The following is a 16,488-nucleotide window of genomic DNA, read 5'->3' on the forward strand; positions in this document are numbered from 1 at the left end:
ATGCTCATATCCACCCGTGACTTGGTGGGTATATGTGGAGGAGTTATGTGGACTATGGGCAGCTCTTGAAACATAAGCAAGGATCTTAGTTGTGGCATGTAGGATCTAGTTCCCTGACCAGTGATCGAGCCTGGGCCCCCTGCATAGAGAGGGCCCATCGAGAGCATAGAGTCTTAGCCACTGGATGGCCAGGGAAATCCCCTGCATTTTGTTTTCAGTGGAAGAAAAACCCAAACAAAACCCTGTTACAAATAGTTCCAGAATAGAGTCAGTTGGAGAAAGAGTGTGTGTGGCAAGGTATAAAAACTGACATACCAGAAAAGCATTTAATTGGAGATACAGTTCACATTTTATTCAGTAATCTGCCGTATTATCCTTGAAACCATTAATAACCCCTCAATCACAAAAGAAGCAGTGGGAAAGACCCAGGTTTTTGTGCAGAAGTCACTCCACCAAAAGCAATTCACAGTCTACCATCTTTCATGGCTGTGGTTTTACCTGGAGCCTCTTCTGGGGGGAGCGGGGAGAGGGATCTGTTTCTCACAAATATTAGTTTAAAACAACATGATGTACTGTGTCATGGAAAAAAAACAAGGTCTACTTCCTAGTGAACCTGCAAGCAGGGGGGGCCTTCAGGAAAGGAACCTATGATCTCCTAGAGGTGATAGTCAATAACCCTTCTGCCCCAACCAGTTAGTAGTCATAAGAGATGGCCAGGTGAATGAGAGAGGTAGTCATTAGCTGCAGAACCATGAGCTAGACTCTCTAGAACAGGAATGGCTGAGTGAGTCAGAACAGGAGGGACACATCTACAGAGTCTGGAGAAAAGTAATTAAGAATAGGAAAGTGTGGAAAGGATACAGGTTTCCCACACTGTAGGAGACCCACAGAAAGATGGGAGTCAAGGGCAGTCCTGTGCTTTTCTCTGAGACAGGTGTACACTGTACAGGTCCTGCAGTTTTCAGATAAAAATTGGAATGCTGCTGAACTAGTGCAAAATGAAATCAGAGTAAACACTGTGTAAGGTGATGGGACAGGTGTTAGGGTTAAAAATGAAGCCGTCTAAGCTGCAGTCCTGACCTGAAAGTGGCCGTCAGACCTGCACACTGCAGAGCACTGTGTCGGAGGGCCCAAGTGAAAGGAGACACCACTTCTGGCTGGGAGGGCAGAAAAGGCATTCTCCAATCCTTTCTTCTGGATTCCTAGCATGTCCTCTGTGCCACTGCTTAGCCCACCCCATTCCAGGCACTTGTCTTCCTTTTCTTTCTCTGTAATGTGAAATGGAAGCCTGAGAGGAGAAGATCCTGCCTCACAGGTGTCTAATAACTGTGGGTGGAACTGATGTGCTGTGGCAGCCTCGCTCTATTTTGGACCAAGTGGGTTGAAAAAAATTGGAGGAAAGGAGAGCTGATAAGATGGTGGTGGTAAGGGAAAGGTGTTTTAATCAGAAGGTGTGAGCAAAGGTATCTCAAACTTAGTATGTGGCTTAAAGCAGGTGACAAGGAGAATGTCAGTGCAGCCAAGGACTACAGGAAGGTAGCTGGGAGCGCTTTGCCAAATACGTTAGTCTGAGTAATTAGAAAGCCAAAATCTTTTCCTACTATCTATTTAATTTTAACTAGAGCTGATGAAGGAATCCTGAATAACTAGAGGGCCTTAACTTTCTAGAAAGTAGGAAGATCAAGTAAACATAGCACCCCTCAAAAAAGATGAGGCTGAATATCAAAGTATAGAGAAAGCTTTAAAAAAATTTTTTTAAACTGAAGTATATAGTTGGTTAAAAATATTATATTAGTTTCAAGTGTACAATAAAGTGATTCAGTTTTTTCTGATATCTTCTTTAAGTTTGTTTTTGGCGTTTTGGTCTAAAAGTAATCAAGTAATAGAGAGATGCCATCCCAAAAAGGAATGTCTGTAGGAACCAGAGCAGTTGGGTCCAAGTATTCGTGATGCCTTTAGACCTGAAAAGAGAAAAGAGAAAAATCTATCCACCAGAATCTTAGTGTTATGGTTTCACAGGAGTCATTTTTTAAAAATGTATTACTTCTACCTACTTTCATTGGGTTTATTTTGCCCTTTCCTCCCACTTCTTAACTTGTTAGTTCATTTACTTTAGTTTTTCTTATGCATTTAGGAGGATACACTCCTCCCTGAGAAAGTCTGGCTACTGCCTAGGAGATGATACTATGAAACTATTTCTCACATGATTTGATGAGCATACAGGGTTAAAAATCACTGGGATGGCTTCAAAGCAAGTGTTTTGAAGACAGATTAGATGTAAATCCTAGCTTGGGCTTCCCTGGTGGCTCAGCGCTGCCAGTGCAGGAGACCCAGGTTCTATTCCTGGGTTGGGAGGATCCCCTAGAGAAGGAAATGGCAACCCACTCCAGTATTCTTGCCTGGAAAATCCCCTGGACAGAGGAGCCTAGCTGGCTGCCATCTATGGAGTTGCAAAAAGAGCTGGACACGATTTAGCAACTAGACAACAAAAAACAAATCCTAGCTTGGCCAACTACCAGCATGACCTTGGGCAAGTTACTCACTCACTGTTTCCTCATCTAAAAACAATAATATTTATCTCACCTTGAGATAAGTTTCACAAAGTGGTTAGTAAAGGGCCTGGCACATGGAAATAATAAATACTGTTTATTAAACTGCTTAACACCAAGGTAAAAAAGAAAATGGCCCAGTTCAAGTGACTGACTTGCTACAGTTTCATCTTTATATAAATAAGTCTCATGTATTTTTTAAAAAATGTAAAAACAATATAATTTTCTATACTAACAGATTAAAGAAAAAAAATTGTATGATCATAAAAAATGCAGAAAAAGCATTTGATAAATTTCAACGCCCACTCTTAATACAAGTTCTTAGAAAACTTAGTGAACAGAACTTTAATCTGATAGAGAAGATCTATACAATATACAACTCTAGAAAAAACATGAGGCAGAGTGTTGAAAGTTTACAAGGCCAGGATGCCTACTATTACCACTTCGAGTTGACAATGAACTGGGTTACTGAGAGGGTAACAGGCAGGAAGGCCAGGGGTCTCCAAACAGAGGAAATAGGCTACAACTGTCGGACATTTTTTCTCTCTCTCTTAAGCGGCCAGGAAACAAACTACTAGTGTTATATTTTTTCCCCTTCTCTATACAAATTAAAAAAGATGTTTCTCTTAAAATTCTGTGTTGCTATGACGACACCTGGTTCCACCTAAACTTAACTTTTCTCAAACTTTGAGCTAACTAATGCGTTTTTCTGATGGAAATGTTTGTCTTAAGCTGTGTTAATGAACTATATATTTACCCTAGACTCTGTCTTTCTTCAAGTCGGTTCTGCTTTAGACTCAGAACTGATAGTTCAGTCACTCAGTCATGTCCGACTCTTTGCGACCCCATGGACTGCTGCACGCCAGGCCTCCCTGTCCATCACCAACTCCTGGAGTTATTTAAACTCATGTCCATTGAGTCAGTGATGCCATCCAACTATCTCATCCTTGGTCATCCCCTTCTCCTCCTGCCTTCAATCTTTCCCAGCATCAGGGTCTCTTCTAATAAGTCAGATCTTCGCATCAGGTGGCCAAAGTATTGGAGTTTCAGCTCAACATTAGTCCCTCCAATGTATTCAGGACTGATTTCCTTTAGATGGACTGGCTGGATCTCCTTGCTGTCCAAGGGACTCTCAAGAGTCTTCTCCAACACCACAGTTCAAAAGCATCAGTTCTTCAGCACTCAGCTTTCTTTATAGTTCAACTCTCACATCTATACATGACTACTAGAAAAACCATAGTTTTGACTAGATGGACCTTTGTTGGCAAAGTAATGTCTCTGCTTTTTAATATGCTGTCTAGGTTGGTCATAGCTTTTCTTCCAAGGAGCAAACGTCTTTTAATTTCATGGCTGCAGTCACCATCTGCAGTGATTTTGGAGCCCCCAAAAATAGTCTGTCACTGTTTCCACTGTTTCCCTATCTATTTGCCATGAAGTGATGGGACCAGATGAAAAAGGTGGCTTAAAACTCAACATTCAGAAACATTCAGAAAACTGAGATCATGGCATCTGGTTCCGCAACTGATAAGGGCTCAACAAACCTGTATGTTTTACTCATACATTGTTCTCCTAATCTATATTAATGAAACTATATATTTACTTGGAAACCTGTCTTTCTTCAAGATTCATGTCACGCCGGCTCACCTGGTTATCTCAGAATGCATGTTGTGGGTGAGGGCCTGGTGCCACTCTGAGTTTTGAGACATCTTTCTGTAATTAACAGCTTGCTAACAGGTATATAACTTACTGCTAACGGCTAGCGGGGGGCACTCTTTCTGCCTCCTTCTGATGTCTATATCAGAAGCTTTCTCTATTTCTTTTATACTTTAACAAAACTTTATTACACAAAAATAAAGCCTCTGAGCAATCAAGCCTTATCACTGGCCCCAGATTGAATTCCTCTCCTCCAGAAGCCAAGAATCCCGGCGTCTCTTCACTGCTCAGCAACAACCTTTCATTACTAGCTAGTGCAATGAAGGAAACTTAAATAAAAGGTATATGGAGTTGAAAGGAAGAAATAAAACTGTATATTTCTATAGGCAACCAGGTACCTAGAAAATGTAAAGGAATCTTTTAAATCATTAATGATGAACAATTAGATGAACAGATAAACTATTAGAACTAAAAAATGAATTTACTAAGGTCACTGGGTGTGAGGTCAGTAGATAAGCATCAACTATATTCATAGATTCTACCAACAAACAATAAAAAGGTGAAGTATATATCACAGTGGGACAGGGCATACAAGAAATTCATTCACACAGAATTATTTATAATAGCTTAGAAAAGCTAGAGGTTTAAAAGTCCATCAGAAGGAAGATTTGTTAAATACATTAGGACACATCTATATAATATTATGTACTAATGAAATGAATGAGTTCAATTTAGAGGCATAGACATGGGAAAATAGGTATATATGACAATAGAAAAAATTATAGAAGAGTTTGTGTCTATATATATATATATATATATATATATATGGTGGCTATAAAGTCAAACATCCAGTCCAATCTTATGTCTAGTTAAATGGAATTCATCAATTTCTTTCTATTGCTGGACAGTGGAATTTGGGGTTGAGTGCTACAAATGTTCTGCATGTCTTCATGATTTTTTTTAATTGGAGGAAAACTGCTTTATTCTGCCTTACAACAACACATTTAGTGATTCTTTCATTTAAATGTATTCATTCATTCATAAAAGGAATATTCATTCTGATTTACAGTGACCAATGATACACTGCAACATGTTAGTCCATAAATAAATGATTTCAGGAACATAAGAACAGTGCCCTAACTTCTCTATGCCTGTTCTCCCACTTCCTGTCAAAGAACTGGAGAGCTGGATGTGCAATTTGAGTCTTTTTGTTTTCATTAGAGGCTTCATATGTCAATTGCAAAATAGGTGTCATGTACTCCAACACTGTAATTTGGAGGGCTGGACTGCACATCTCCAAGCTGAACTCTCATTGAGAAGTGAAGAGGGTTTCAAAAAGAGGTACTGGTGCTGTGGCACCTCCTATCACAAGTCAGTCTGAAAAGCAGCTTCAAAAGAACCATTCAGAGAGCCTGACAAGAGTCTCCTGTGATTTGGGGGAGGGTTAACATCTGACTCTGGAGAAGGCAATGGCAAGCCACTCCAGTACTATTGCCTAGAAAATCCCATGGATGGAGGAGCCTGGTAGGCTGCAGTCCGTGGGGTCGCTAAGGGTCGGACACGACTGAGCAACTTCACTTTCACTTTTCACTTTCACACATTGGAGAAGGAAATGGCAACCCACTCCAGTGTTCTTGCCTGGAGAATCCCAGGGACGGAGGAGCCTGGTGGGCTTCCGTCTATGGGATCACACAGAGTCTGACACGACTGAAGTGACTTAGCAGTAGCAGCAGCAACATCTGACTCACAAGTTTAAATACCAGTAGAGCTGCCTGATAGGATACATGGCTGTGCAGGAAACGGCACACACCTGAAGATTTATCCCAGTGGAGTGATAAAGCTGTCGTTGTGAGCCTTCCAGGTCTTGTGCATGGGCTTAAAAGCAACCCCGCCCCAGAGGCCTAACTAAAGGGCAGAAGTAACCTAAATAAGAGGAAAACATCGTCAACCCTAAGGGGAAACTGCAAGTGACATGCTGACTAAGGTTGAAGGGAACTGTGGAAGGGAGATCCCTGGTGATGGGCGGTTTCTCCAAAATCCACCAGGGACCCTCTGGAGAGAAAGAATCAACAATGGATATGTAAGTTCCACATCACCCAGTTGCCTGATCACAAGGCAGATCATGCCCTGCTTCCTTTACATATACTTCCAGCACCCCAATGGGCCACAAGCAACTACTGCTCATGAGCAGGGAACAAAGTTAGAATGAGAGTGAGGACATCAGTTACACCCTCTTCCCCATGGTGGCCTGCTGAGCCTTGGCTGAAGAACAGATGTACTGAATTTGATAAAAGTTCATAGTTTTAATAACTTTAAAACTTGACTGGACTTGACAATATCAGATAGTGACTGAACAACCTATGGACCTGCTTTAGATTTTATCCAGGGCTAGGGTGAGGGGCAGACAATAATCCACAGGGGATTGGAGAGAGGTAAAAAATAAAGCTGCTTTATGCTCCATTCCTAGAAAGTCCAGCTTGTTTAATAAAACAGAAGGTGGAGTAACATAATGTATTTAAGTCAGTTAGCAGTTGTCTGGCATAGTGTGCACCCAAGAAATATTAATTATTTTTATTGTTAAAACATAATAAAGTATCTTATTTTCCACTTTTAGAAGTAATACCACAAAAACAGGTGGTAATTAATCTTGAGCCAAAGAAAAAAAACTCAGTTGTAAAGCAACCTGGCATTACTATAACCATTTACTTTCTGCGTATGCTTACATAATGTCTAAATGTAAAGAGAAGCTTTTTCTAGTTTTTTCACATTTATTATTTACACTTGTATTTGCTGAGGGCCTCGTCACAGGACTTTTAGCTTTCATTGCACCCCAGAATCATCTACAGAAATTGAAAAAAAATAACACATTCCTGTGCCTGAAGCAAGGCCTATCAGATTAGGATATCTGGGTCTGGAAACCAAACAGGTGAATTTTAAGAAAGCTCCTCAGGTGATTCAGTTACAAAACTAGGGGTTGAGAATCATTGGGCTAGGTCAATACAGCTCTTTTTCAAACTAAAAGGCAGCCTCCTAATCTTTCCTTCTAGTTGGGGCTACAGGGAGATTTTTGAAAAAAAGAAAAAAAATTATCTAAATTAAATGACTAAATAATTGACTCATTAATACAAATGAAATGAATTCATTCATTAATTATTTACTGAGTACTCCCTCTGAGTACTGAGTGAGGCTCAGTATTAGGTGTGGGACTTCAACTCTATCCTGAGAGTGTTCTCGGCCTACAAGTGCATGAATTATTCAAATATGGCTACTCTTACGTTAGATACCAAGAGAAAAGCAACAAAGATCTATTAAAAACACTTACTTGCACAATACAATGGCATACAAGGACTCTCCCACGTGAATCATCCAGCCGAGCCAATAACTGAAACAAAAGTCAGCCTAGTTTAAGGTGATGGTCCTCTGCTGATGAGATCTAAGAGAAAAAACTCCAAAAGAATGGTGCTTTAATATGAACAAGCACCACTTTTAGAAGGCAACCGTGGGCCTTCCAGGGATACTGAAGCTGTGGGGTCCACATCCCATTTCTGGAGCTCTGCTTACCAACTATGCAGGAGGGTGTGATGATGCTTCAGCAAGTACTGAGTGAAGGGGCCCAGGGGTCCCAGGCTCTGATAAGGAATACTTTCAGGCCAGAAGACCACCCACTGAAAGAGAACCAGAGTGCTTTTAGATCACTTCAATGTATTTTTAACCAAGGCTATGAAATAATCCTGATTCTGCAAGAACAAATAACAGACCAAAGCAACTCTGAACCAAGTCATACAGGCTTCAATTCTTGAATTCTGTTTTCTAAAAGCCATTTCAGTGGAAGATTTCTGCTAAGGAAACTATGTGGTTATCAGACTTAGTGCCCAGATTAGCTGACTTCTGTTCTTACTGAATTCCACAATGTAGTAGTCCACAACCCACTGTTTTGGGTATCTTCTTGTGGCTCAGCTGGTAAAGAATCCGCCTGCAATGCGGGAGACCTGGGTTCAGTCCCTGGGCTGGGACGATCCTCTGGAGAAGGGAAAGGCTACCCACTCCAGTATTCTGGCCTGGAGAATCCCATGGACTGTACATAGTCCATGGGGTCGCAAAGACTCGGACACGACTGAGCGACTTACACTGTATTCTTTAAATGAATTCTGTCTCTAAAAAAAAAAAGTTGCTGCTCATCTCAGTAGAGACTGTCTTCTTGATTTTACATCTATGTCATAATATGCACATCCTCTCTATCCCTTCTTACCACTTAAATTCTACCCAACCTTTAGGTTTATCCCCATTTTCCAAGCAATTCCAACTGCCTCAGACATTCTTCTTTGGAAGCCCTATCTTGACTTGGCAGGCCTAGAACTGTCAACTTAGCCTCTTTCTCCTCGAGTTCTACTCAAACCTGAATACGTCCTACTAACCTTGGAGACGTAAAGGCAGGAACATTTCCAAGCGAAAATCTGACAAGCCCACCGAACTTCCGTTTACGCCAATTACCTAGGCAACCGCCAGACGCGCAAGCGCAAGACCTCCCTGCTTCCCCCGCCCCAGTGCCCCTCGCTCTACGGGAGCCTGGCGGGCCAAAACAAAAGCTCCGCGCCGTACTGCGTCTTACCCCGAAATATCCCAGCACCAGGACCGTGACCAGCGAGGGCAGGGGTCTGGCTACACGGAAGTAGGAGGCAGCAACCCCGCCAGCCTCCGACTTCGCCACCATTTTGAAGGATCTAGTCACCTAGTCATGGGGCGGGGAGGGAAAGCGTGGGCAAGCTGGTTTCTCAAGATCTCAACACAGGCGAAAAGGCTCAGACAGACGAGTGCGCCTGCGTTTTCTTCCCGGGTCTAGTCCCCTGGCTCAGAGCGCGCGAGAGCCGCGATTGCACCTGCGACCTCTGCACGGCTCCAGGTGGGATCTTGCAGCTCCAGGCAGCACTCCAGCCCCTCGCCGAGCCTTCCTCGGGGCCCGCTGTCCTTACCGTGTAATAGCCAAAAGAGAGGATGATGATAGTAACCCAGAACAGACTGCTCCTCTGGAAGTAGGTCTCATCTCCTCTTGCCTTCCCCATAGCTGCAGCGCACATCACCGAATGCCTGCCAGGCCACCCGCGGTGCGCGGGGCAATAAAGGCAAGGCTGGGGCGGGGCCACGGCAAAAGCTCCTCCCTTCTCTCCCCTAAGGGAGATGAGTCTGTGGGCTTGAAATTTGGAAAGAGTCCCCGCCCACTCTGGCCTGGTGGGCTGGGCATCATCTTGCAGGGGAAACCCCCACCTTCTCTGAGTTTCCGGAGCTTAAGATAATGGTGTTGGAATAGATGGTGCGTTATGCTTCTGATAACTATGGGTCTAGGTGTTTTGTTTTGTTTTAACATTTTATTTTGTATTGAGTAACAATGTTGTGATACTTTCAGGTGTTCTCTAAGTCTGTGAGTCTCATTCTGTTTTGTAAGTAAGTTCATTTGTATCATTTCTTTTTAGATTCCACATATAAGTGATGTCCAGTGATATTTTTCCCTCTCTGACTTAATTCACTTAGTATGACAGTGTGTAAGTCCATCCATGTTGCTGCAAATGGCATTATTTCATTCTTTTTAATGACTGAGTGACATTCCACTGTATATATATGTACATCTTCATCCTCCCTCTGTCGATGGACATTTAGATTGCTTTTCTGTCTTGGCTATTGTAAGTGGTGCTGCAGTGAACACTGAGGTGTGTGTATCCTTTTGGATCATGTATTTCTGCAGATACATGCCGGAGTGGGATTGAATTATATGGTAGCTCTAGTTGTAGATTTTTTTAAGGAACCTCCATACTGCTCTTCATAGTGGCTGTACCAATTTACATCCCTTCCAACACTGTGGGAGGATTCCTTTCTCTCCACACTCTCACCAGCATTTATTGTTTGTGGAGTTTTGATGATTGCCATTCTGGCTGGTGTGAGGTGATATCTCATTGTAGTTTTGATTTGCATTTCTCTAATAATTAGCCAGATCCCAGATCCAATACTTTGGCCACCTCATGCGACGAGTTGACTCACTGGAAAAGAGTCTGATGCTAGGAAGGATTGGGTGTGGGAGGAGACGGGGACGACAGAGAATGAGATGGCTGGATGGCATCACCGACTTGATGGACATGAGTTAGAGTGAACTCTGGGAGTTGGTGATGGACAGGGAGGCCTGGCGTGCTGTGATTCATGGGGTCGCGAAGAGTCAGACACCACTGAGTGACTGAACTGAACTGAATAATTAGCCATGTTGAACATTTTTTCATGTGCCTCTTGGCCAACTGTATCTCTTCTTTGGAGAAATGTCTATTTAGGTCTTCTGTCCATTAGTTAATTGGGTTTGTTTTGATGCTGTTAAGCATCGTGAACTGTTTGTAAATTTTGGAGACTAATTCCCTGTTGGTCACATCATTTGCAAATATTTTCTCCCAATCTGTAGATTGTCTTTTAATTTTGTTTATTGTTTCCTTTGTTATGCAGAAGGTTTTCAGTCGGTCACATTTGTTTATTTTTGTTTTTATTTCCATTATTCTAGGAGATTATTTGAGAAAGTTATTGCTGCAATTTGTGTCAGAGTGTTCTGCCTTTGTTTTCCTCTAGAGGTTTTATAGTGTCTGGTCTCACTGGTTTTTAATCAATTTTGAGCTTATTTTTGTGTATGGTGTTCAAGAATGATCTAATTTTTTTTTAACATGTAACTGTCCATTTTCTCAGCACCATTTGTTGAAGAGACTGTCTTTCCAACGTTGTGTCATCTTGCCTCTTTTGTTACCATAGGTGCATGGGTTTATTTCTGGGCTCTGTATCCTGTTCACTATGGGGCTAATTTTTGAACTTAAGCTCTACTGTGCTCTGTGGAACGTGTAAAAAGTTAATAATAAATAGAAACCACAATTAAATAGACTTGGGATACTGACAGGGGGCACTCTCACACTTTGTGAGGCTAACAGAGACTGATAGGAAGACCAATCTTCTTTCCTGGCAAGGACTCAGCCAAAGAAAACCCATGGATTTTGTTTTCTACAGCCTTCCCAACGTCCTTTTCTTCTTAAAAGTGTTCTTCCCTTTGGTGGGGCGGTGGAAGCTTGTGTTGTTGTTCACATGATTGCAGACCCCAAATTGTAATTCTCTGCTGATCCTGGAATAAATCTCTTTCCTGGAGAAATATACGGCAGTCTAATTTGTTTTGGGTCAACAGAAAGAATGCCCTTCCTCTTCATTACTAAAGATGTATGGATCCATATGGTGCAGCACTTATGAGCAATGTTGGTGGACAGATAGAAAGTGAAAGTGAAAAAGTAGCTTAGTTGTGTCCAACTCTTTGCAACCCCATGGACTATACAGTTCATGGAATTCTCCAGGCCAGAATCCTGGAGCGGATAGTTGTTTCCTTCTCCAGGGGATCTTCCCAAGCCAGGGATTGAACCCAGGTCTCCTGCATTGCAGGCAGATATTTTACCAGCTGAGTCACCATGGAAGCCCAAGAATATTGGAGTGGGTAGCCTATCCCTTTTCCAGCAGATCGGAATCGAACTGGGGTCTCCTGCATCGCAGGTGAATTCTTTACTAGCTGAGCTACCAGGGAAACTGAGTTTAAGTCCTGGCTCTGCCATTAACATTTTGTGTAAGCTTGTTGTTGTTCAGTCACTAAGTTGTGTACAACTCTTTGCGACCCCATGGACTGCAGTGAAGGAGGAAACAGACGGAATAGGCTTCATCTTGAAAGCAGGACTCCATCTTGGGCTGGACTGTGGACTTTGAGCTATATGCCCAGATCTATGGAAACGGCATACCAACTGGAAAACCAAACCCCACCCACCCACCCTTGGCTGATGGAACAACCCCAGGGCTCGTACCTAGACTCTCTGTGGCCTAAAAGAATACCCTAATTATCTGTGTAACCGAATAGAATCGTACATTTCTATTATGCTTATTGGGGTATGACCACAGGTCTATTGATAATTGCCCACTGTTAACTATCTAGGCTTTAGGCACATGAATCACGGTTAACTTTGATTGTATCTTTCTTTTCCTTTGTTCAGGCTAGTTTCAGGGAATGTGGGGAGGTGGGTTTGGGCACGTACACTTAGGGTATATAAGTTTTTCACAAAAACTGGTCGAGGTCCTTGGCTAAAAGGAGACTCTGCCTTCTGCCTGCCGATGTAATAAACTGCAGTCTACTGTCTGCATTGTCCTTCTGAGTGAGTTTGTTTCCTGAAATGCGTGGCTACAACAGCAGCACGCCAGGCTTCCCTGTCCTTCGCTGTCTCCTGGAATTTGCTCAAAGTCATGTCCATTGAGGTGGTGATGCAGTCCAACCTTTTCATTCCCTGTTGCCCCACTCTCCTCCTGCCCTCCAAGTCATTCCCAGCAGCAGGGTCTTTTCCAAGCTGAGACTATTATCTAACCCATTTGTGCCTTAGTTTCTTTATCTGTAAAGTAGGGACATATTGGTTCCTACCTCAGAGATGTAGATGAATTAAATGTAAGAACTTGTAGTAAAAGCAGTGTAAAACAAAATGTTGCCCATCATCCAGGTGTACAAGGATGAAGTCATTAGTCACTACAGTTGCTGACCTAAAAGGAATTGAGGATGAAGAACAGGATGATCCACTTAGTGCTTTGAGGAAACAGGCAAAACAGGTCGTTAGATAATTAGATATATTTCTGGGGAAAAGCCTTTCACTGTGTGGATTACAATAAACTGGGAAATTCTGAAAGAGATGGTAATACCAGACCACCTGACCTGCCTCTTGAGAAACCTGTATGCAGGTCAGGAAGCAACAGTTAGAACTGGACATGGAACAACAGACTGGTTCCAAATAGGAAAAGGAGTACGTCAAGGCTGTATATTGTCACCTTGCTTATTTAACTTATATGCAGAGTACATCATGAGAAACGCTGGGCTGGATAAAGTACAAGCTGGAATCAAGATTGCTGGGAGAAATATCAATAACCTCAGATATGCAAATGACACCACAGTTATGGCAGAAAGTGAAGAGGAACTAAAGAGCCTCTTGATGAAAGTGAAAGAGGAGAGTGAAAAAGTTGGCTTAAAGCTCAACATTCAAAAAACTAAGATCATGGCATCCGGTCCCATCACTTCATGGCAAATAGATAGGGAAACAGTGGAAACAGTGGCTGACTTTATTTTTCTGGGCTGCAAAATCACTGCAGATGGTGATTGCAGCCATGAAATTAAAAGACGCTTACCCCTTGGAAGGAAAGTTATGACCAACCTAGACAGCATATTAAAAAGCAGAGACATTATTTTGTCAACCAAGGTCCGTCTAGTGAAGGCTATGGTTTTTCCAGTGGTCATGTATGGATGTGAGAGTTGGACGATAAAGAAAGCTGAGTGCCGAAGAATTGATGCTTTTGAAGTGTGGTGTTGGAGAAGACTCTTGAGAGTCCCTTTGACTGCAAGGAGATCCAACCAGTCCATCCTAAAGGAGATCAGTCCTGGGTGTTCATTGGAAGGACTGATGTTGAAGCTGAAACTCGAATACTTTGGCCACCTGATGGGAAGAACTGACTCATTTGAAAAGACCCTGATGCTGGGAAAGATTGAGGGCAGGAGGAGAAGGGGATGACAGAGGATTAGATGGTTGGATGGCATCACCGACTCAATGGACATGGGTTTGGGTGGACTGTGGGAGTTGGTGATGGACAGGGAGGCCTGGCATGCTGAGGTTCATGGGGTCGCAAAGAGTTGGACACTACAGCAACTGAACTGAACAGGAAAAAATTTATGAATTCGAATTCTTGCATAGTCACATACTTAAAAGAATACTACAATCATTAACTGAGATATCTGTTCCTCGTGACTATCAGTAACTTTCTACTGGGATGTATGCTTGATTGCACATATTCTTTAGCCAAAATCATGTGTGCTGGCCTCTCCCCCAACCTCCTCAGAGCTATCTGAAAGGCTGTCTCTTGGGCTAGAGTCCTCAGTAAAACACTAAAGAAACTCAACTCATGGCTGTTACATTGTGCATCTTTCAGTCAACAGCACTCACAGAAGTGTCTGGCTCATAGTACTTTATGGGCTTCCCAGGTGGCGCAGTGGTAAAGAATTCACCTGCCAATGCAAGAGATGTGGGTCTGAACCCTGGGACGGGATCCAGGATTCCCTGGAGCACGAAATGGCAAAACACTCCAGAATCCTTGCCTGGAAAATTCCAAAGACAGAGGAGCCTGGTGGGCTACAGTCCATGGGGTTGCAAAGAGTCAGATATGGCTGAGCAGACACATGCATAGTGTTTTATGAGTGTAGTGCCAAGGTGATCCTGAGAAGCATCCAGCTGCCTTCCTGCCCGGGGGCAGGAACACACGTGACCAAATTTCATTTGCATTCTTTATGAAAAGCAGCATCACATGCAGAACACTTCATGTTTGGGTGACTCTATTCTCTTTTTTTCTTCTCTTTCATTTACTTTTCACACCATGGGTTGGGGAGTGGGGCTCGCATATATACAAGACTTGAGTTAATCATAGTCCCTAGTTCATAGTATCGGAGAAGGCAATGGCAACCCACTGCAGTACTCTTGCTGGAAAATCCCATGAATGGAGGAGCCTGGTGGGCTACAGTCCATGGGGTCGCAAAGAGTCAGACACGACTGAGCGACTTCACTTTCACTTTTCACTTTCATGCACTGGAGAAGGAAATGGCAACCCACTCCAGCGTTCTTGCCTGGAGAATCCCAGGGACGGGGAAGCCTGGTGGGCTGCCGTCTATGGGGTCGCACAGAGTCGGACACGACTGAAGCGACACAGCAGCAGCAGAAGAAGAAAATCCCATGGATGGAGGAGCCTGGTAGGCTGCAGTCCGTGGGGTCGCTAAGGGTCGGACATGACTGAGCAACTTCACTTTCACTTTTCAGTTTCACACATTGGAGAAGGAAATGGCAACCCACTCCAGTGTTCTTGCCTGGAGAATCCCAGGGACGGGGGAGCCTGGTGGGCTTCTGTCTATGGGGTCACACAGAGTTGGACACGACTAAAGTGACTTAGCAGCAGCAGCAGTATTACTGACCCTTTGGCATGTGTGCCAGGCCCTTGTGCTAAGTGCTGTGTCATCAGTGTGAAGTGACAGATATATCAAACCAAGATGTGTTCTGCTTCGACTCAGGAGTGAAAGATGGTTTCACTTGGGCTTTAAAAGCTATTGTGGGGGCTTCCCTGGTGACTCAGTGGTAAAGAATCTACCTGCCAATGCAGGCAATGTATTTTAAAGACAAGGAGTCCACTATTATCCACAGAATCAATCCTCACCAAGACTCCCTATTTACTTTAATAGTATCATCCTTCCTGCAGACGCCCAGACTCTTTCATTTGGCTGCTTTCATATCTAGTCATCTGTCAAGAGTTCTGTTGATTTAGTAACATGATCCTTCTGGATTAAACTGAAGTTGAGTCCTTCTAAAACCAAGTTTCTTTACTGAATTTATGATTTTTTATTTTAAATGTCTATTGAAATATAGTTAATGTACAGTGTTGTATTAGTTTCAGGTGTACAACAAAGTGATTCAGGTATGTATGTCAATCTGAATATGTATTAAATATATACATAAAATAATATATATTCTTTCTTAGATTCCTTTCCATTACAGGTTATTACAAGATACTGAATTTATGATTAATTTCTCTATCCAAAACTCTATTTCCTTTCTTGTCTCTTCTGACCTCAATGCTGAGGTAATTGAACACTAATCAACCAGAGTCAGATGACTAAAATTGCCGTTGTAGATTTCACCATTAACATACAAACTCAGGTTTTTTCTTCAGGGTAAGATGAGATAACAGACCCAAGTCATGACCACTTGGCCAGAGAATCATAAGCCAGAGACATCCTGACTCCCAAAATTATGATTAAGAAATGTCACAGAACTATCAAAAAATGATGATTAATCCCACCGTCTTTGTTCTTCCACTTAAAAAATGCCTTACTCAAAGACCAGTTGTAGTGGATCTGAGTCTTGTCCCCCATTCTGTTGCTTGACACCCTACAATAAATCCTGACTTTGATGCAAACACCTGCTGCCAGAATTTGGCTTTCTGTGCCCAGGCACATGAGGCCTTGCTAGTTACAAAACCATGGTTTTATTTTTACTGCATCCCCGGGTCATCCCAAGCGAGGTGTGTTCTACCACTTCAATAATCTCTTTCTCAAATTTAACCTATAAACGACAGAATACTCTTCCACAAGTACAGTTCTAATCCTTTACTTTACCAAACTTTTCAAGAATTCCATAATTTTAAACTGTTGTTGTTGTTTTTCAGTCCT

General features: G+C 42.6%; 1 protein-coding gene across 2 annotated transcripts; it reads right to left on the bottom strand.

The window, feature by feature from the left end:
* Nucleotides 1–325: 325 nt before the first annotated feature.
* TMEM254 (transmembrane protein 254) lies at nucleotides 326–9,335 on the bottom strand. 2 transcript variants are annotated; one of them, XM_055425345.2, is made up of 4 exons: nucleotides 9,173–9,335; nucleotides 7,764–7,867; nucleotides 7,525–7,584; nucleotides 326–1,961 (listed from the first exon to the last, which is right to left on the bottom strand). In XM_055425345.2, exons 1-4 carry the CDS (start codon nucleotides 9,275–9,277, stop codon nucleotides 1,841–1,843), a joined length of 390 nt encoding a protein of 129 aa, XP_055281320.1. In that variant the 5' UTR covers nucleotides 9,278–9,335; the 3' UTR covers nucleotides 326–1,840. The 2 variants fall into 2 exon arrangements, with proteins under 2 accessions (XP_055281320.1, XP_055281321.1); XM_055425346.2 differs by lacking the exon at nucleotides 9,173–9,335 and adding an exon at nucleotides 8,812–9,146.
* Between the last annotated feature and the right edge of the window lie 7,153 nt (nucleotides 9,336–16,488).

The sequence above is a fragment of the Moschus berezovskii genome, chromosome 12, assembly GCF_049115385.1.
Source record: "Moschus berezovskii isolate FMDL1 chromosome 12, NW_MosBer_1.0, whole genome shotgun sequence".
NCBI classification, from domain to species: Eukaryota; Metazoa; Chordata; class Mammalia; order Artiodactyla; family Moschidae; genus Moschus; species Moschus berezovskii.